The 19,815-nt window shown below is 53.4% G+C and overlaps 1 protein-coding gene across 1 annotated transcript; it reads left to right on the top strand.

Annotated features, from left to right (window-relative positions):
• The first annotated feature begins 1,519 nt into the window (after positions 1–1,519).
• Positions 1,520–18,776, top strand: LOC137462858 (complement receptor type 1-like). The gene is made up of 22 exons (XM_068173661.1): positions 1,520–1,652; positions 2,743–2,934; positions 3,993–4,092; positions 4,602–4,687; positions 5,081–5,293; positions 5,760–5,942; positions 6,502–6,690; positions 7,715–7,943; positions 8,325–8,479; positions 8,926–9,108; positions 9,550–9,738; positions 10,157–10,336; positions 10,462–10,622; positions 10,765–10,915; positions 11,903–12,127; positions 13,859–14,032; positions 14,892–15,071; positions 15,516–15,698; positions 16,215–16,403; positions 16,821–17,000; positions 17,641–17,834; positions 18,152–18,776. The coding sequence occupies exons 1-22, from the start codon at positions 1,565–1,567 to the stop codon at positions 18,302–18,304; spliced, it is 3,777 nt and encodes a 1,258-aa protein (XP_068029762.1). The 5' UTR covers positions 1,520–1,564; the 3' UTR covers positions 18,305–18,776.
• The last annotated feature ends 1,039 nt before the right edge of the window (positions 18,777–19,815 follow it).

Consider the following 19,815-nt stretch of genomic DNA (forward strand, 5'->3'; position numbering starts at 1 on the left):
TTTCTCTGAGGAGCTCAGGGAGTCTCTGGGGTGTGTTTGGAGGAAGAGGGGCTGCAGGGGTGGGCAGGTGTCCTCTGGTTTGGGAATCTGAGATGAAAATGGGGGCTCTAAAACCCTACTGCTGTTCCCCTTCTCTCCTCAGTTCTAAGGGTGTTTTTACTGGAGGTCAGAATCTCAGGGTTTCCGTGGAATTGAGCTTTAAGGTCCTTTCCAACCAAACCATTCTGGAATTCTCTGCGTGTTCAGCTCCGAGCGATGCTCCCGGGTCCTCCTGTGCTGCTGAGCTCCAGCTGGTGCTGCTTCCATGGGCTTGGGTGGGGCTGGCTGAAGAAACCCCTTTGGGAACGCTGGCCATGGCTTTCTGAGGTCAGAGGGGATGAACTGAGGGTGGCAGCTGGGGTGTCACTGGGTTGTCCTGGGGTGAAGCAGCTCTCCTGAGGACACCCCTCAGTCTGCCCGAGGTCCCAGTGGAGCAGCTCAGCAAGGATTATTTCAAAGACTTGGCACCTCCACACATAAAAACCAAACAATTTCAACATCTGCTCGGGTTGCATTCAGTTTTGTAGTGTTTTGCTCTGGGGGGTGGAATAAACTTCCTTCTTGCTCGGGAGGAGTTAATGATTTATGGGTCAACGGGCCAGCTCTGGTTTCTGCAGAATTGAAGCTTCTCTCTGTGGGGCCAGATCTGAGCATGTGGGTGCTATAAAACTCCTCCTTTGCCTGGAGCTGGAGCCTGGGGGGGCTGGAGGAGAGCAGTCCCTGTTCCATCCTGCAAGTGCTGAACACGCCAGGGCTCTCCATCTCCTGCCTCCACAGCTCCAGGTAAGACAAATCCCAGCCTGGCAGCCCCAGGTGCTGCTCCTGTGCAGCTCCAGCGGGCACCCAGCTCAGGAAATTAAATCAGATGAAACCAGGAGGTGTGGCAGGGGTTGAAAGAGAGGCAGAGGAGTGAAGCAGGCGTGGGAGGTGTTGGGTTTGGGGCAGGGAGCAGGGAGGGGGACCCTCATTTCCAGGAGGCAAGCAGGCACTGGGAGATTCTGGAACTTGGGGAGGGTTCAGGCTCATAAATAACCCTGGATAACACAGGGAGGGCTCTTCCAGCTCCCTAGGGATGCCAGGTGAGTGCAAATTGCACTTAAACTCCATTTTGTAAAGTGGTTTGGTTTGATTGACCTGTGAGCTTTACAGCTTGAAATATTCCCTTTACTCAGGGAATATTTGCACAGACTGATGGAACTTTTTGCTTAGATACTTCTCTCTCTCCCTGAGGGTGATTCATTGTTAGGAAACTCTTCTGGTGACCCCAGCAGGATTTCTTCTGACTAGGAATTTACTTCCAAGAGATTTATTACTACAAATAAAGTGGTTTCATTGTAAATTTCCAGAAAAGAAACTCAGCTCCTGCTCCTTCTGCTCCTCTCCTGTGACTGTAGGAACTGCTCAGGGGTGGAGAAATCAGACCTGTGCATATAGCTGAGTATAAATACCCCCAAATACCCCTCTGCTGTCTCCACAGATACTGGCCCAGTGGTGACATCTGTGAGACCTCCAGGCAGGAATAAACATGTCAGCTTTGGAGCTGGGGCGGCCGAGGAGTTGTGCAGCTGTGCTTGGGTCACTCCTCACTGCTGCTCTCATTGTGACTGTCCACAGTAAGTGAACGAGTCCACCAGGATGAACTAAGACCCCCTGGAGGAAAACCTTCTCCTGGGTTTCACAAGACTTGGATCCTTCTGTTTTCCTCACTGCCTGTGCATTTCTGTAAATCTTTGTGACCAGAATCTTCCTTTGCCTTTTTATCCCCTTTCTCTAGGAAGCAGGTACAAAACTATTTTAGCTGAAAAAGTGCAATAATTTATACTAAATGGGGAGAAGAAATGCTTCATCTGGACTTCGTGTCCAGCCTTTGAATCTGCTGGGTGAGGTGTGAGGAGTGGGACTGGAGGGGCCAGAGCCCTGCCAGCCACAGGCTGCACTTCTCTTTGCTTTGAGGAGTCTTTGGGGCACTGAGGGGTTCTCCCCTGGAGCTCTGGGGTGAATCAGGCCTGAACCCCCCCTGCCTTTGCTGGCAGCATGTTTCTGATGGGGTGTGACAAACACGTTCACTCTGCTGTGAACATGTGAAACGTTTAATAAAGGACAATGGGACACAAGGACCATAGGGCAAAGGTTATTAGGGCTGGCACTCAGCCAAGAGCACCCTGTTCTCCTCGGGGACACCCCTTAAATACCTTTCCCCTTACATCAGCCTGTTGCATATTCATAGACCTTTATGCATAGTAAACTTTTCCCCCCAACTAGTTTACATGTTCCAAGAATTGTTTAGCCTGGCTCCTCCTTGGATCCACCTTTTCAGAGTGTGTGTATTTTTCGGTTGTGGTTTTAGTCCGTCCTTGTCACCTCCAGTTTTTGGGCCTTGGTCCACACTGTCTTCAGACGGTGAGTGCTGATGGTTGGCAGATCTGTACAGGTGTCCTCATCCTGTGTTCAGTGGATGCTATCCCATCCAAGCAGGCATTTTAACACAAGCACACTGATATCAGCTACTGTAGTGAAGTATGCCACAGTATATCCACTACTATGCAGTGAAGTGTAAGAATTAAGCTTATGCCTGAGCTTAATTAACAACAGAAACAAAAACTATATCTTTATATCAAAGGTACTCTGACATCACACCTATAAAACCCATTTTCACATTTGTGAGAAGCCAGTGAGCCTGTGACACGGGGTCTGTGTCCCCAGGTCTCTGCCGCGCTCCGCCGCGGTCGCCGTCGGCAGAGCCCAAGGCGCGGCTGGAGGGCATCGAGTTCTTCCCCCGTGGCCACAGGATGGAGTTCGTGTGTCGGCCAGGCTTTGGGAGAAATGCTCGCACTCCAAATGTCCTCGTCTGTGGAGTGAACGGGCTGTGGCACGGATCGAGTGAAATCTGCATACGTGAGTGTGTTTTGGGTGTCCCTGCCCTGGGGTTGGGACGCGATGATCTCTAGGGTCCCTCCCAACCCAAAGCATTCCGTGGCTTTTGGTTTTGATTGCTGATGCAGTCAGCTCCTTCTGTTGGAGCAGGATCCAAAGTGAGCCCTGGGGATGGTGGCAGTGAGTGACCTGAAGGGAAGTGTGGCAGCAGCTCTCTGGCCATGAACTTTCTCAGGATTTCCTCAGGAAAGCAAAGAGAATCAAAACCATTACTATCTCTGCTCCCTGTTGTTCCAACGTGGAATGTATTCTGGAGATTGTTTGCCCAAGGTGATTGCTTGGCTGGATTCTGGTGATGGTGTTTGTGTATAATGACCAATCAGTGTCAGGTCTCTCAGGAGACAGTCACGAGCTTTTCTTGTTAGTTAGTTGGTAGTGAGAGCTCTTGCTAATATAATATAATATGATATGATATTATACAATATGATATATAATATAATATAATATAATATAGTATAGTTTAATATTATATTATATTATATTATATTATATTATATTATATTATATTATATTATATTATATTATATTATATTACATTATATTACATTATATTACATTATATTACATTATATTACATTTACAATTGATCTAGCCTTCTGAACCATGGAGCTGATGCTAATTATTACCCAGCTGAGGACCTGCAGCAACAGGGAAGCAGTGGGTTTGTTCCTCTGGGTGCTGGCAGGAGCTGAAATCGCCTCTGGTGCTGGCTGCGCCTCAGTGCTGACTCAAAGGATGTCCTTCTGCTCAGGCACCTTGAGCCCCTGTGTCTAGAACAGCATTTGAGCTGCAGAGGGAGAATCCTCTAGCTGGGAAGAGAGTGCCACCGGTCACTGCCAACCCCAGAGGCAGCGGCTCAGCAGGCAGGTCTGGCCTGCACCGTGAGCCACGGAATAACCTCGGGTTGGAGGGGACATCTGGAGGTGTCTGATCCATCCCCTGGCTCAGAACTGGGGGACTCTTTGGCTGTCCTGCCAAGAAGCTGAGCTGAGAGCTGACTGGAGCCCTGTTGTCCCCAGCCAAGGCGTGCAGCTACCCCGGGGAGCCGGCCAATGGCAGACTGCTCTTGCCTGGAGAGTTCACTTTTGGTTCCACAGTGAACTTCACCTGCAACACTGGGTAAGCCAGGAGCACCTGGGCCACTGGGCTTCTTCCTCTCCAGCCAGTTTTCCAAAATTTTTTCCCCCTTTGCTGTCAGAGCCTCCCCCATGTAGGTAATTGCAGACCCCGACTGAAATGCCTTTTAAGCTTTCCTCTGGGAGCTTTAAGACTGACTGTGAGTGTCTTAATCTGCTTTGAGGCAGTTCTTCCCAAGCTCAGGTTCACCCTCCTGGCTCTTTTCAAGCCATTCCAAATGTTTCAGTGTCCTTTTGAAGGAAAGATGTGAATACTGAGCTCAGAGCTGTAAGTAGTTGATAAAGTATATGCATTTTCTGGGAAACGTGTCATTTTTTAAATTAAAAAAATGTTTTTGTCAAAAGCCAGCGTGTCCTCGAGAAAGTGACACCGATGACCAATTTCTGATCTGCTGGAATTCTGACAAAGAGCCCAAACCTTGCTGGTGGTGATGTGGGTAACACATCAGGACTGAGTCTGTGGAGCGATTCCCTCTCCCCTGTCCCACACAGGTACAGACTGATTGGACACTCTGAGATTGAATGTGTGCTCAGAAATGAGGTTCTTACATGGAACAGAGATCTTCCCATCTGTCAGGGTAAGCAGAGTTCCTTAATTATCTATTGTTTAATTACCTGGGATGTGGCTGGGGCTGGATAAAGAGCCTGTTGTGTTGCTCTGCTGAGGATTTTGGCATCTCAGTGCGTGGTGGAGCCTAGAAAAATATTTTAATCTGTGTTTACCTTCCTGCAGAAATATTCTTTCACTCTCTGGGAGTGATGCAGCTGCATTTGAGCCTGGGATATTCCAAACCCTCTCAGTGCCAGCCAGAACTTGGGGCTGGTGCAGATCCTCAAGACCTCCCTTTGATTTCTGACCCTTCTGCTACCTCCTGTTTCTGCCTTTTCCTGGCCAGATCTTTGGTTTAAAACAAATTAATTTTTTTTTCTCTTCTCCTCATTCCCATGATGATCTTCCCCTCCTTCCACAGCGATTCCCTGTGAACCCCCTCCAGAAATAGCAAATGGGCATCACAGTGGGATGGACAAGGAGCATTTTGAGTATGGGGACTCTGTCACCTACCAGTGCCACAGGTCCAGGAGGGGAGAGAGACCTTTCTCCCTGGTGGGAGAGGCCTCCATTTTCTGCACAAGCAGGGACAACCTGAATGGTGTGTGGAGCAGCCCAGCTCCAGAATGCAAAGGTGAGCTGCTCCCACACCCCAGCACCAGCCCCTGCACTGCTGCCTGCTCCTGCTCCGCTGTTTCCTCCCTTGGAACCTCCTCTCCTCTTCATCCTGCTGGAATGGAATCACCTCTTGCAGATGGGACCCCCTGAGTGTGGCAGCTGTGACAGGAATTAGGGTCTCCCCTCACGGTCACAGTGTCAGCAGGGACCTGCGAGTGGGATTTTACTGTGCTCACAGGGCAGGTGATCCCTCTCACCTGCTGTGAAATAGAGCAGCTGCAAAGAACTCCCAAACCTGCTCCCCTGGGTGCTCTTTATGCTTTGCCTTAAAACCCCTGCTGTAAGATGTACAAAACCACCACGTCGCCCTGCTGCTGTCCTGGCCGTTTCCAGGAGGAAAAAGGCGATGGGGGCTTTTTCAAATCCCTCACCTCCCCTCTGGAGCCTAACTGCTGCTTCCCTGTGTGCTTCCCCTGGCACAGTGGTGACCTGCAAGCAGCCAAGAGTGGAGAACGGGAAGCTGCTGAGCGGGTTCCGGCCCGACTACAGCTTTGGGGACACGGTGGTGTTCGACTGTGAATTCCGCTACAGCCTCAGCGGCAGCGGGGCCTCCAGCTGCAGGGACAGCGGCCTCTGGGAGCCCCCCCTGCCCCTCTGCCAGCGCAGTGAGTGTGCAGGGACAGCAGCCCCTGGGACCCACCCCCGCTCAGGGAGTATCAGCTGGATTGGAAATGACAGATTGTTGGAACGGTGCAAATCGCCGTGCAGTCCAAAATCATCGTCCCCCAATGGTTTGGGGTGGGAGACACCTTAAAGTCCATCCCACCCACCTCCTGCCATGGGCAGGGACACCTTTCACTGGCTCCAGGTTGCTCCTGTTCAGCTTCTCCTTGGACACTTCCAGGGTTGGGGCAGCTTCTCTGGGCATCACCCTCATAGGGAAGAATTTCTTCCCAGTATCTGATCTAAACTCAACCTCCTTCACCTTAAAGCCCTTCCCCCTTGTCCTGTCACCCCATGCCCTTGTGAAAAGTCTCTCTCCAGGGAAAAAAAAAAACCTATTTGTATGTCTTTATTTGTCTCCTTTGCATTCCCTCTTTACCCTTCCTGAACCTGGATGACTCAATGTATCTCAGAATGAACGCTGTGAGCCCGTGGTTTTTACCCAAATCCCCTCCATGCCAGGCCCTGTGAAGCAGCCTTAAACTGCTGTCTCACCCCCAGGCAGCTGCGATGACCCCCCAGATGTGAGGAATGCTGTGAAAACCAGGCTGGCTGGCAATCTGTTCCCCGTGGACACCGTGGTCACCTACGAGTGCCAGCAGGGCCACCAGTTCAGAGCGGGGAAAACCACCTGGAACATCAGCTGCCTGCAGGATTTTGTGTGGAGTGAGCCCCCACCTCCGTGTGAAAGTGAGTGCCTGGGGCTTACTTGTGGCTGCCAGAGTGTGTGAAGGAGCTGCACGTGGGGTGGGGACAGCCTGGGGGACAGGGGGGTGCTCCAGGGCCCAGCTTGGTCTTTGCTGACCCTGGAATTCCTTTGATTTATTCTCCAGCTGCAGAGTTTGCTTTGCTTTCTTTGCCAGCTCTTTTTTCCAGCCCCTTGAACCTCTGGGAAACATCCACTGTGGTCTTGAGGGTGCACCACTGTCGGGGTTGGGTTTGACAAGACCCCAGCAGTGTGAAAGTCCTTGTTCCCCTAGCCCGGCAGCCAAAGAAGAGGTCTGGAATGCGTGAAGCTGAGTTTTCAAGGTTGTTTATTTCTTCTTATCTATAATATTTTCTCTCTGACCTGCCGAGGTCTGCCTAGTACAGAAGCCATGGCAGTATCTGCCGAGTCCCGGGTGTCTCCCACAAAATATACTCAAATTACGTGTACCGTGTTCACAGTTCCTGTACCAATACCTAAGATCTATGTTGGACAGTGTGTCCCTATCCTAGACCAAGAGAAAAGTGTCACCATCACACCAAGACATGGAGGGCAAGAAGGGAAAGAAGGCTAGAACACGCCCGGATTCCTCCATCTTGCACCCCTGAATTACATTCTAAAAAACCCCAAAATTCTACTTTTCCACCCTGTGTCAATTCACCTATTACACCACTCAAACCCTTTTGGCCTGTAATTCCTCATACAGAGTTGGCAGCCTCTCCCACAGGCTAAAATCGAAGCCACAGGTGTTTTTGACTTCTTGCCAAGGTCCCCGAGCCCCCTGCCAGGGTCTGGAGACATCCAGGGCAGCCAGAGGGGTGTCCTGGACTCCAACGCACCACAAACATTCCACCCCCCAGGAAAGCCCGGGGATGCTTTGGGGGCAGATTTCATGTCACGACGTGTCTGTGTCCTACAAGACATCCACCCTCGTCTTCACAACAAATTTCCTGTCACCCACTTGGCTTTGCTGTGGTTTCACCCTCGCTGATGTTTGGCATTTCCCAGGAATTCCTTGCCCAGATCCACACATCCCAAATGGAAAGCCCTTGCACCCATGGCAAGTGAAAGAGGTTTATGAGAGCGGGGACAGGCTGGAAGTGGAGTGCAATGAAGGATTTGCTTTCAAAGGCCGTGGCAGCAGCATCACCCTCCGCTGTGGCAGCGATGGTGGATGGGATCCAGCAGTGCCAGAGTGCATTCCAGGTGGGACAGAGTGGAGGGATGATCATGGCATGTTGTTCTGATTTTTAAACGTGTCAAGTTTTCTTTTATAGTTTTTTTGTTTGTTTGTTTGTTTTTTTAAGTTCAAAAGAGAAAAAAAAAGAGTTTTATTCAAACATCTAGTATATATAAAATTCCAGAAGTGGCCATGGATTGGAGGATGGAATTACCACCTGTCCAACCACACTGGTCCAAAGATCAATCAAACATTTCTCTCCACCCACAGAGAAACATGTAAACTATTCTGTTTATACATGAAATTGTGTGGGAACTCTGACTCTCAAATATGTAAACATCATCAGAAAGCTAAAGAAGTTTTATGAGAACTTTAAAACTTTCAAAATAGCTATAAAAGGAAATTTAACACTTTTAAAAATCAAGGCAACAATGGCAGAAGCCATGGAGAACTTTCCCCCACTCCAGGTGGCCCCAGATCTACTTCTCCTGGGTTCCTGTGGAATATACAAGCAGCAAAAGGTCCAGATGGGCCCCATGGAAAAAGGGCAGGGTTTTGGCAGGGCTGGGCTGGTGTCTGGTGGTGTGTTGGAAGCTTCTAGAGGCTTGGGAGGTTCCTGAGGAACCCTGGGAGACATTTACCCAGCTGGAAGGGGATGTGGTTTGTGCTTGGGGCTGCTTTGCTGACACGAGGCCGGGGAGCAGAGGATGTTCCCAAGACATTTCCCCTGTCAGGAGAAAATGAGTAAATAACTGACACTGCTCCAACTCCTGACCCACCGCAGCAATATCCACAAAAACTCAGGAAAACCTTGCCAGGAGGGAAAAACCTGCTCCACCTCCCAGGGCAGGCAGCATGAGAGCATGGACAATCCCCTGTGCTGACCCTTCAGGGTTACAGAGGCAGCCTGGGACCTGCACCTGGGGCATGCTCACTTTTCTGCCAGGGTTCAGATTTGTTGGTAGCTCTTCTCCATAGAAAACATGACTGGAGTTCTTTTTGGAAACACACGACATCCTTTATTTCCCATTATTTCTAGAACCACGTTGCCCAAAGCCAGGCATCCTTCATGGAAAAGAGGTTTATAAAAGCAGGAGTGACTACACAGTGGGGGCCCAGGTGAGGCTGGCCTGTGAGGAGGGCTTTGCCCTCAGGGGCTCGGAGACCATCACCTGTGGGGCTGATCTGAGCTGGGAGCCCGTGATGCCCTTCTGTGACAAAGGTACGTGCGACACACAGGGGACAAGAGATCTCCTGCCACCAGTGGGTGATCTGCCTGCAGCACCTGCTGCTGGGGACACGGGCTGAGCCAGGTGTCCCCTCCCCAGAGCTGGAATTAGAATCATTAAGGTTGGAAAATACCTCCAACATCATCAGGCCCAGGCTCTGACTGAATCCCACCGTGGCCCCCAGTGCCACATCCAGTGTCTCTTGGACACTTCCAGGAGTGGGGAGAGTGGGGAGGTCACCACTGGAAATATCCTGGTATTTCTGGAGCCCTGAGCTGCTGCAAGAGGCCAGAATCCAGGCAGAAGCATCTTGTGAATTTGCCTCACAGCAACCATGAAATGAACTTTGTGCTGATTTACAGAAATGCTTCTAATTCTCACCTGAAGATGCTAACTGGCCGTGCCTTTCTTTCTCAATTCCCTTTATTCCACAGTCTGTGGGCCCCCTCCCAAAATCCCCTTTGGGCAGCACTCTGGCAGAGGTGCCAGCGAGTTCCCTTATGGCACCAAGGTGACCTACAGCTGTGCAGAGGGGCTGTCCCTCATCGGGGACGAGTCCCTCTACTGCACCTCCGAGGATGGGGAGAACCTGACCTGGAGCGGACCTGCCCCGCAGTGCAGGGGTGAGTGCTCTGGGGTCAGACTGTGGGATCAGGGCACGGGACCAGGCTGAGCCGGGCCCTGGGGCAGTGTCAGCACTCAGAACAACGGGGTTCGAGCGGGCAGGGCTGCCTGCAGATGCTGCTGCCTCCACAGGAGGGGGGATGATCCATCTGGGAGTGACAGAATCACAGAACAATGAGGTTGGAAGAGACCTCTAAGATCATCAAGTCCAGCCTATGCCCTAACACCTCAACTAGACTGTAGCTCCAAGTGCCATGTCCAGGCTTTTTCTAAACACATCCAGAGACGGTGATTCCACCACCTCCCTGGGAAGACCCTGGTTCTCCTCGCTGGGGGCCCTCAGGGGGTCGGGAGGAGCAGCCCTGCCCGGGTTCTGCTGCCCCCAGAGCCCACTGCCAGCTCTGCTCTGCCCCACAGTGGTTCGGTGCCCCAAGCCGGTGGTGGAGAGGGGAAGGATGACCCCACAGACGTTCACCTTTCCCTACGGGCTGCTCCTGCACTTCTCCTGTGACCAAGGCTTCGGGCTGCGCGGCACTGCCCACAGCCAGTGCCTGGCTGATGGCACCTGGCACCCGCCCCTGCCCACCTGCCAGCCAGGTGAGTGCCAGCCCTGCCCTGCACGGCCCGGGGGCTGCTCTGCAGGGCCACGGGGGGAGTTTGCAGGGTGTTTTCTCCTCCATCTCCTCCCGTTATTGGATGTTTTGTGTGTGTTTCCCCTTCAGTCCGGTGCCCCAGGCTCCCGAGGCAGGACGATGTTGTGGTTCACTTCAACCGGCTGTGGTATGAGGTGAATGAAACGGTGCCCTTCTACTGCAAACGTGATGGGGCATCTTCCAAAACCACCTGCTCAGCTGATGGCACCTGGACACCAGCACCCACGTGTGTAAGTACCACCAGCTGCCCCATTTATCCTGTTTCCTTCCCCATTTATAGCCTGGAATAGCTTTGGTCCAGCTTCACGAGGGCACTGGCTTTGTTACCCTGCACTGGAGTCTCACTCTGCCTTTGTTTTGGTTCTTTTAAAGAGGAAGAGCGATGTGTGTGAGAGGGTTCTTCGAAACAAAGCAGCTTTCCAGTGTGGAATTCCTCTGTCAGATCTGAAAACCCAGCTGGAAGTCCAGAAGCTCCTCCTGGAGATCCAGAAACTTGAAAAGGAGCTCAAAATCACCACCTATAGCTGACTGGTGGCACTGGGATTGTAGGAACCATCCTCTGTGTGTTGGATCATGATGCTGACTGAGGATTTTTATGACTTTGTAGTTTGTGCTAATGCTGAAGTAGCCAGGACAAAATTTAACAATCGGCCACAGATTTGGTCACATGAGGAGTCAATGACTTGTGAGTCAATGACTTGTGGGTCAGTTTTTAGAGCTCACCAGGTTCAGTTTGTAGATCACTTTACACCTTTTAAAGCGTCACATTTAGATCTGTTTGCTACTCTGGCAGTGCACAGTTAGGAAGGAACTGAGTGGAAAGTGAATTTTGGTGGTAGAAACGGGCATGAACGTGGTGAGAGCCACTCACCTGCAGCTGCTGCACCTCTCCAGTCTATCCCAGTGCTGCCCAGTTCACCCACGCTGCACTCGTTAGTGGGAACAACCCCTTCACTGCCTAATTACTTTTCTCATGACCAAGAAAACCTCAAAGCCTCTGTCCTAGCAAAGCAAAAATGCCAGGTATTCTTCCCAAGCAGGATGGAAGTGCCACATCTCTGTGTGTGCCCCAAGGACAAATAACAGTGTACAGAAAGAAATGAATGGTTTTGAATATTTTTTTTCTGCAACATCCAGTGAAGGGGAAGAGCTGTGAGGGCCACATGTCTTGTGATGGCACTAGAGATTAAAATAAACCTGAAATTGTACTAACAGCTCTGTCTGGGTTTTAATAATCTGTCCTATCTCTAGCAGAGGGAAATATTTCTATAACACGTATGATGTACAAATAACATATAAAGTGCATATAATAAATAGGTTTATTTATAGTGTATGTAAATAAACAGCTCAGTTAGGTGCTGTTCCATGAGTGCAGGGATGTGGGGGGAGTTTCCACAGCAGCCTGACCCCCCACCCCACCTTGCCTGGGTGTAAGCCTGCTTCAGACATGAGGCCAGGCTGCTGCAGAGCAGTTTTAGCTGTAAAACACCTTCATTCCCTCTGTGCCCAGAGCAGCCTCCCCTGCCTTGCACATCCCAGGGCTGGGGGTGGTGTCAGTGGCGTGTTTGGCCTGTCCCCAACTTCCCTCTGCTGCTTCCCCTTCCCTGGCGGGCTCTGGGGGCAGAGGATCTCTCCTTCCCAGGGCAGCTCCTGTCCCACACCATGCCCGGGCTCCTCGGGCCAGGGCAGCTCCTGGCACTGATGGTTCTGGTGCTGCAGCCCACGGGGACTCAGGGTGAGTGTCCTCCCCTCCCTCCTCGGGGTCTCGGCTTCTGGGGCTCTGCTTTCCTTTCATGGGGGCTTTGGGGAGAGCTGATAGAGCCTTGCAGTGCTTGAAGGGGCTCCAGGAAGGCTGGAGAGGGGCTTTTCACCAGGAATGGCGTGACAGGGAAAGGGGAATGGGTGAATAGGGTGAATTAGGGCAGGGTTAGACCGGGTGTTAGGAAGGAATTGTTCCCTGTGAGGATGGGGAAGCCCTGGCAAAGGTGCCCAGAGCTGCTGTGGCTGCCCCTGGATCCCTGGAACTGTCCAAGGCCAGGCTGGACAGGGCTTGGAGCAGCCTGGGACAGTGGAAGGTGTCCATGCCCAGGATGGGGTTTAATGTCCCTTCCATTCCAACTTTAATGTCCCTTCCCTGATTCTCTGGCTGATTCTGTGATGCCTCAGCCCTGGGGCAGCCTCCAGAGCTGCCCAAGGCAGCTGGGGCATGGCCAGGCATCCCCCAGGCTGACCTCAGAACTGGAGAAGTGCAAATCTGCTGAGCACTGAATGTCTCTGGGAAGGGGAATAAGCAGCAGTTTCTGTCTGGAAGTTGGGGGTTCAGTTAAACCCAAACCTTTCCAGAAACTTCTCCAGGGTGCACGGCCCTGCACCAGCACTGCCTGTGCACACTGCTTTTACTCTTAATATTCATTGCTTTTACTTCCTGATGCTTCTCAGCCCATTTCCCAAAGCCAAACATTGCTAATGAGGTGCCAATAATTAATGTGGAGGAAGCACAAACAAGATATTTTCCAAGATATTTTCTGTGGGGATGGCACCAAAGGCAGCATGGGTGGCACTGCCCTGGCACGGTGCAGGTGTGGGATGCTGCAGCACCTGGATGTGGATCAGGATGTTCTGACATCTTTTTGACTCTGTCTTGGTGACCTTCCAGCACTGCCAGGCATGAAGAAACCCCTGTTTTTTGCTGCTGGAGTTCTGTTTTCTCTGTTATTTGTGATAAACCCCCAAATATTTCCCATGGGAGACACGGAAAAGAGTTTTTGCTGGGACATCAGTGATGTGACAGAGGTCACGCAGTTGTTGTAGAGGCTTTTTGTTTTGTCAGGCTGGAGGGGGCTGCTGCACCTGGAGTCACCCACCTGAGCTGAGCCACTTGTGCCCTGCAAGGGCTCCAAGGGGAGGGCAGGAAAGGTGTCTGGTTGTGCAGGAAGGGAACCCCACACATTTGGGGTCCTACTGATGTTTATCAGCCCCAAAGCTCTGCCTCAGTCGCTGAAGTCATTACACAGCTCTGTCTCTGTGGATGTTGACAGCCAGGTCAGAGAGAGAAACCCAGATAAACTTTCCCAGGAATTATTCTGGAGAGTTTTAAGAAGGCCGAGAGAAAGAATTAAAACAATCCTGCAGCTGGTGTTTTGAACAGTTGTTTTCCATAAGATGTTTACCAAAGGGCATCTTCTTAATTAGCCACTGGTGATGGTGCGTTGATTAAATGACCAATCAGGTCCACCTTTATCAGAGCAGTGTATAAAAAGGGATGGGTTTCTAACAAACTTGTTATTAGCCTGCTGAAGAGAGTCAGAGTTTGTGTCGCTTTCACTTCTATTCCTGACTCCACGCTGGCATGTCTCCTCTCACCCCCAGACAGAGCCGCCGTGACACTTGGCCACCCTGGTGGCATTATGCAAGAACACCCCTGAAAATCCCCCTATTTTTTTTTTTTTTTTTTGGTGATCCACAGAGGCTCAGTGTCCCATCCCTGCCATTGCAAACGGGCAGCTGAGCTCTGCAGAGAACTTCACCCACGGCAGCACAGCCACGCTGCAGTGCGACCCCGGCTTCGTGGGCACTGCCACCACGGCGCGCTGCACGCCCAGCGGCAGGTGGTACCCACGGGTGCCCTCCTGCCTCCCAGGTGAGCTCACTGCCCCTCCTGGCCTCTGCCAGGTGCAATCGGCTGCTCCCATTTCCCCAAAAGCACTTGGAGGGGGCTTGGAGGGCGGGCATCACCAGGAGCGCCGCTGGATTGCCTCTGGGATCGCCCCGGGGAGCGTGGCAGGGCTGTCCCTTCCTGCGGGGGACACCCACGAGGTACCAAAGCGCACGAGAATAGGGATTCTCACTCAGTTCACATTCTCTGCTGAATTTCCCCCACTTTTTTCCCCCTTTCTCTTCACCCCACAGCCAAGCTCAGGGGTGCTGCTGTCCCTCACTTGTTTTTGGCGTTTTCCACTAAGGAAAAGCTCCCAGTGCTGAGGCTCCGTGCTGTCCCTGCTCTGTCCCCAGGGCAGTGCTGAGGCTCCGTGCTGTCCCCTGCTCTGTGCTGTCCCCTGTTCTGTGCTGTCCCCTGTCGTGTCCCCAGGACAGCGCTGAGGCTCCGTGCTGTCCCCTGCTCTGTCCCCAGGACAGCGCTGAGGCTCTGTGCTGTCCCCCGCTCCGTGCTGTCCCTGCTCCGTGCTGTCCCCTGTCGTGTCCCCAGGACAGCGCTGAGGCTCCGTGCTGTCCCTGCTCTGTGCTGTCCCCTGTTCTGTGCTGTCCCTGCTCTGTCCCCAGGGCAGTGCTGAGGCTCTGTGCTGTCCCCTGCTCTGTGCTGTCCCCTGTTCTGTGCTGTCCCCTGTTCTGTGCTGTCCCTGCTCTGTGTCCCCTGCTCTGTCCCCAGGGCAGTGCTGAGGCTCTGTGCTGTCCCCTGTTCTGTGCTGTCCCTGCTCCGTGCTGTCCCTGCTCTGTCCCCAGGACAGCGCTGAGGCTCCGTGCTGTCCCTGCTCTGTCCCCAGGGCAGTGTCGCCACCCTCCCCCTGTGGAGTTCGCCGACTTCCAGCACCGGCGCGAGTTCCTGGTTGGGAGCACGCTGTCCTACTCCTGCAGAGCCGGCTTCTCCCCGATCCCCGGGGTGTCCCCAACCATCACTTGTCTCCAGAACTTCACGTGGTCCCCGGTGCCGAGGCTGTGCCAGAGTGAGTACATCCGTGCCCTGGCGCCGCCAGCAAAGCACCGGTGGAGCGGCACCGCTCGCACCCTGCCCGTGCTGCTGGGCCAGCAGAGCTTTCTGCAGCAGCTTCGGCTCTCCCCGGCAAGCATTTCGCTGCTCAAAAGGTGGCGTGCCTGGATAGGAAAAGCTGCAGCTCCCCCTGGTTATTTAGCCGCTCCAAGAAGGATTCAGGGATGCAGCCAGCGACGAGCCATCCCCCCAGCGCGATTTCTAGCTGGTCACGGGGCTCTCGCATCCTCCTGCCTTCCAAGAGAAACGCTTGTTATCCTGTAATTGCCATCCCTGGGCCTGCCAGCTCTGCTTAGAGGTGTCTGGCAGCGCTGCCTGGCAGCTCGGCTGGGTCAGGACAGCACTGCTGCTGGGAATCCCCCTGTGCAAACCTCTCCTCTCCGATGCTGCTGTCCCTCAGAGGTGCAGTGCTCCACCCCGGTCATCCCCCATGGGACAGAGGTCAGCCCCAGGAGAGCCGAGTACACCTTTGGGCAGCAGGTGGAGTTCCAGTGTGACCACGGCTACATGCTCCGGGGCAGCAACAGGGTCCAGTGCTCCTCTGACGGGATGTGGAGACCCCCCGTGCCCTACTGTGACAGGGGTGAGTGGGGACAGCAGCAGCAGGGCTGGGAATTCCATCCGCGGGGAGGGACAGCGGGGAGAAAATCGTGTGAGGTGTGAGGAGAAGGTGCCCAAGCCACAGCACTGAAAGGCTTTAGCATTTCCATCTTCTACCACAACTGTGATTGGTGAAATGTGTTGGTTAATGGGACTTGCAGCCACTTCTGAAAGGATTCTCCAAGGGGTTTGATATTCACCATTCCCTGACCTTGCTTAGGAGCAGGATCATTCCTCATGGAAAAGAGGAGGGGGTAAGGAAGGGGAAGGGGCTGAAGGGGAGGGGTCGGGTGCTGCAGTGCTGAGGGTGGGTTCATCAGCTGGCTCAGACTGGGAGCACTGGTACAGCCGTGGCCAAAGCTGGCCAAAGGCAGGGAGGATCGTGAGGAGAGCAACACTTGGCATGAACACAGAGAACCAGCCTCTCCTCTTACCTCCCTGCCTTCTGCCTCCCTAATGGAACGAGGAAAGCCTGACTTTCCCCTTTACTCTCACACAGTCTGTGGTCTCCCTCCCAAAATCACCAACGGGAAGCACTCTGGCATGGAGTTTACAAAGTTCCCCTACGGCTCTGAAGTGAAGTACAGCTGTGCAGAGGGGCTGTCCCTCATCGGGGACGAGTCCCTCTACTGCACCTCCGAGGATGGGGAGAACCTGACCTGGAGCGGACCTGCCCCGCAGTGCAGGGGTGAGTGCTCTGGGTCAGACTGTGGGATCAGGGCACGGGACCAGGCTGAGCCGGGCCCTGGGGCAGTGTCAGCACTCAGAACAACGGGGTTCAAGCGGGCAGGGCTGCCTGCAGATGCTGCTGCCTCCACAGGAGGGGGGATGATCCATCTGGGAGTGACAGAATCACAGAACAATGAGGTTGGAAGAGACCTCTAAGATCATCAAGTCCAGCCTATGCCCTAACACCTCAACTAGACTGTAGCTCCAAGTGCCATGTCCAGGCTTTTTCTAAACACATCCAGAGACGGTGATTCCACCACCTCCTTGGGAAGACCCTGGTTCTCCTCGCTGGGGGCCCTCAGGGGGTCGGGAGGAGCAGCCCTGCCCGGGTTCTGCTGCCCCCGGAGCCCACTGCCAGCTCTGCTCTGCCCCGCAGTGGTTCGGTGCCCCAAGCCCGTGGTGGAGAGGGGAAGGATGACCCCACAGACGTTCACCTTTCCCTACGGGCTGCTCCTGCACTTCTCCTGTGACCAAGGCTTCGGGCTGCGCGGCGCTGCCCAGAGCCAGTGCCTGGCTGATGGCACCTGGCACCCGCCCCTGCCCACCTGCCAGCCAGGTGAGTGAGCATTTTTTCCTCCACCTCCTGCTCCTTGATTTTTAATGTGCATTTTCCTTTCAGTTCAGCATCCCAAGCCCCCAAGGCAGGAAGATGTAGAGATTTACTAACAAGCTGTGGTATGGGGTGAATGAAACTCTGCCCTTCTACTGCAAATGTGATGGGCATTTCGGGGTGCTTCCAAAATCTCTCTGCTCAGCTCATGGCCCCTGGGGCAGAGCAGAGGGCTTGGGGTGCAGCACTGCCTGGCTCTGTCTGTCCTTGGGGCTTCCCCTCTTTGCAGAAGAAACAACCTTCCGAAAGCTGGTGTTTTCCGGGTAATAGTTGAGTTTTTATTGACAGCTGTGTGTAAAGGAGGCTCTAAGACAGGTCAGGAGTTCACTGACTTTCCCTTCCCTTATTGCCAAATGTCCACCCCCACCCTGGGGATGCCTGGGTCGAGACACTCCCAGAAACAGCAAATCCATAAGGAATTCACAGCACCTCGCAGGGGCTGCTCTGACCTTCACCCTCTTCTTGAAGAGAAGTATTTTTGATTTCGCAGCTCCACAATTTTAAGTTCCTCTGCACTGGCTCAGCTTTCCCAAACTGCTTTCTGACCTCTGGCTGAGCTGCCTTCTGCTCTGGGCTTTCCTTTCAGTCCTGTGTCCACAACCACAAGTGCCCTTTGGAAGGCTGAAAAGCCCTTTGGATGGCAGAAGGTGGTACCAGACCAACGAGACTGTCACCTTGGAGTGCCTTCCTGGGTACCAGTTTCCAGACAATGGAATGATGGAAAATGCTTGGACAGCCACGTGCCTGCCTGATGGCAGCTGGACACCACTGCCCAAGTGTGTGAGTACCACAGAATGTCAGAATGGTTTGGGTTGTGGGGAGCCCTAAAGACCATCCAGTTCCACCCTGCCATGGTCCAACCTTCCCAGGTGCTCAGAGCCTCAGGTTGCTGAGCCTGGCTGAGTCCCTGGGTGGGTGTTGCCTGATTTCTAACATGAAAACTGCTTAAACTTCTCAAAGGCTTTTCATTTCTGGTTCTGAGGAGGATGCAGCCCCTGCTGGGACAGGGCAGCCTCGCTGCTGAGCAGTGGGTGGCTCTGCCTCTGCTGCAGTCCATCCTTACAGGCTTTTCTGGGGTTTGTTTTGCTGTTTAACAGATGAAAGGAGGTGATGCTAATGTGTGTCAAGAGGTTCATTACATTAAATCGACCTTTGAATGCGGTGTGCCTGTAGAAGAAGTGAAAAGTCTGCTGGAAATACAGAAACTGCTCCTGGAGATTAAAAAACTAGAGATGGAGCTAGAAAACTAAAATGAAACTGGACCCCTGTAAACACTCACCTTTCCTTTGCTGAACCCACAGTTTGTGCAGTCACAGCATCTCTGAGAAGGTTCTGGGTGATTTTATGGGTTTTTTTTTTTTTTGGTTTTTTTTGGCATGCCTGGAGCCAGAAAAATAATCACCAGTGCATGGGAGGCTGCTTTTGCTGTGCTGGATGCCAGAGCAGGGAGTGGGCTTTGCTCTAACCTACAAGCTTGATTTGCTCTTTTACTAATAAGTTGTTCCATGTTTCATATTAGGAAGACTAGAAAGAGATTAAATTTAGCTTTTTAAAATCACTGTCTTAACTGTGGTAAGCTGAAGCAAAAGGGAGTGAAGTCCAGAAAAGCTGAGATGAGACCAGAGTTGGCTCTGAAGGTGATTCTGCTGCCACAGTCCAGCTGAGGCTTGGGTACATTTGAACCCTGCTGCAAACAGAGGTGGCAAAAAGTGTTAAACCTGATTTCTGTTCATCCAGCTCCTGATTTCTGTTTGTCTGGGTAAGGGCAGCTCACAAGAAGTGTATTGTAAAGGCTGTCTCACCTCATCCCTGGATTCAAACAGGTTCCTGGCCATGCCAAATATCCCAGCTGGTGTCATCTTCCACATCCCAATTTTTGTTGGGCAAATGCTAAGAATAATTGTTGGTCAGTGCTCACTGCCAGCCTCAGCACAAAATAAGAACAAAGCAACACAAATAAGGAGCTTGTGGCAGGAGGACCAGGAGGCTCTCCCCGAGCCTGTGAGTGACAGTTATCCCCACCCTGGCTGCTCTCCGTGTTCCTGATGGAGATTTCAGCTCCGTGGGTGTCCTGGGAAGTTTTCCACAGCTCCAGAGGCTTGGTGAAGCCTGCAGTGCATCCCCTCCCAGCCCTGGAGGGGCACGGCACTCGCTGCAATGAAGGCTGGAGCACCAGGATGGGGGGGACCCCCTGGCCCCCCGGGCTGTGGGGCGGCCTCTGGCCACCCCGTGCTGCTGCTGGCCGTGCTGGGGCTCCTCAGCGTTCCTGTGGCTCGCGGTGAGTACGGGGCCGTGGGAAGGACCAGAGACACCTGCCTGGACCCCAGCTCCGGGGCTGGGCTGGGGGATGCCACCCCCCGAGCCTGGGGGTCACTGCTGTCACAGATCCAGCCCTGGCTGGTGCCTTTCCTGGCCGGGCCATCCCAGCCACGCTGCTGGGGCGGGGAAGGGGCCACAGAAGGGGCTCCTCACCTGAGGAGGTGTTCTCCTGCCGCAGGTGACTGCGGGCCCCCTCCTGCCATGACCCACTCCAGGCCCTCCAGCAGCTCCAGCAGCTTCCCGGTGGGATCCAGGGTGGCGTTCACCTGCGCCGAGGGCGCCCGCAGGATCCCGGGGCTGCCGGACACCGTGGAGTGCCTGCCCGGCGACATCTGGTCCAGGCTGGCCGAGCCCTGCGGCCGTAAATACCCTCCTTGATATCTGAAACACGGCCCCGGGGCAGCGTCCCTGTCCCTCCTGCTGGCTGCCCTGCGCTGGCAGT

This window comes from Anomalospiza imberbis, chromosome 26 (genome assembly GCF_031753505.1).
Source record: "Anomalospiza imberbis isolate Cuckoo-Finch-1a 21T00152 chromosome 26, ASM3175350v1, whole genome shotgun sequence".
Lineage (NCBI taxonomy): Eukaryota > Metazoa > Chordata > Aves > Passeriformes > Viduidae > Anomalospiza > Anomalospiza imberbis.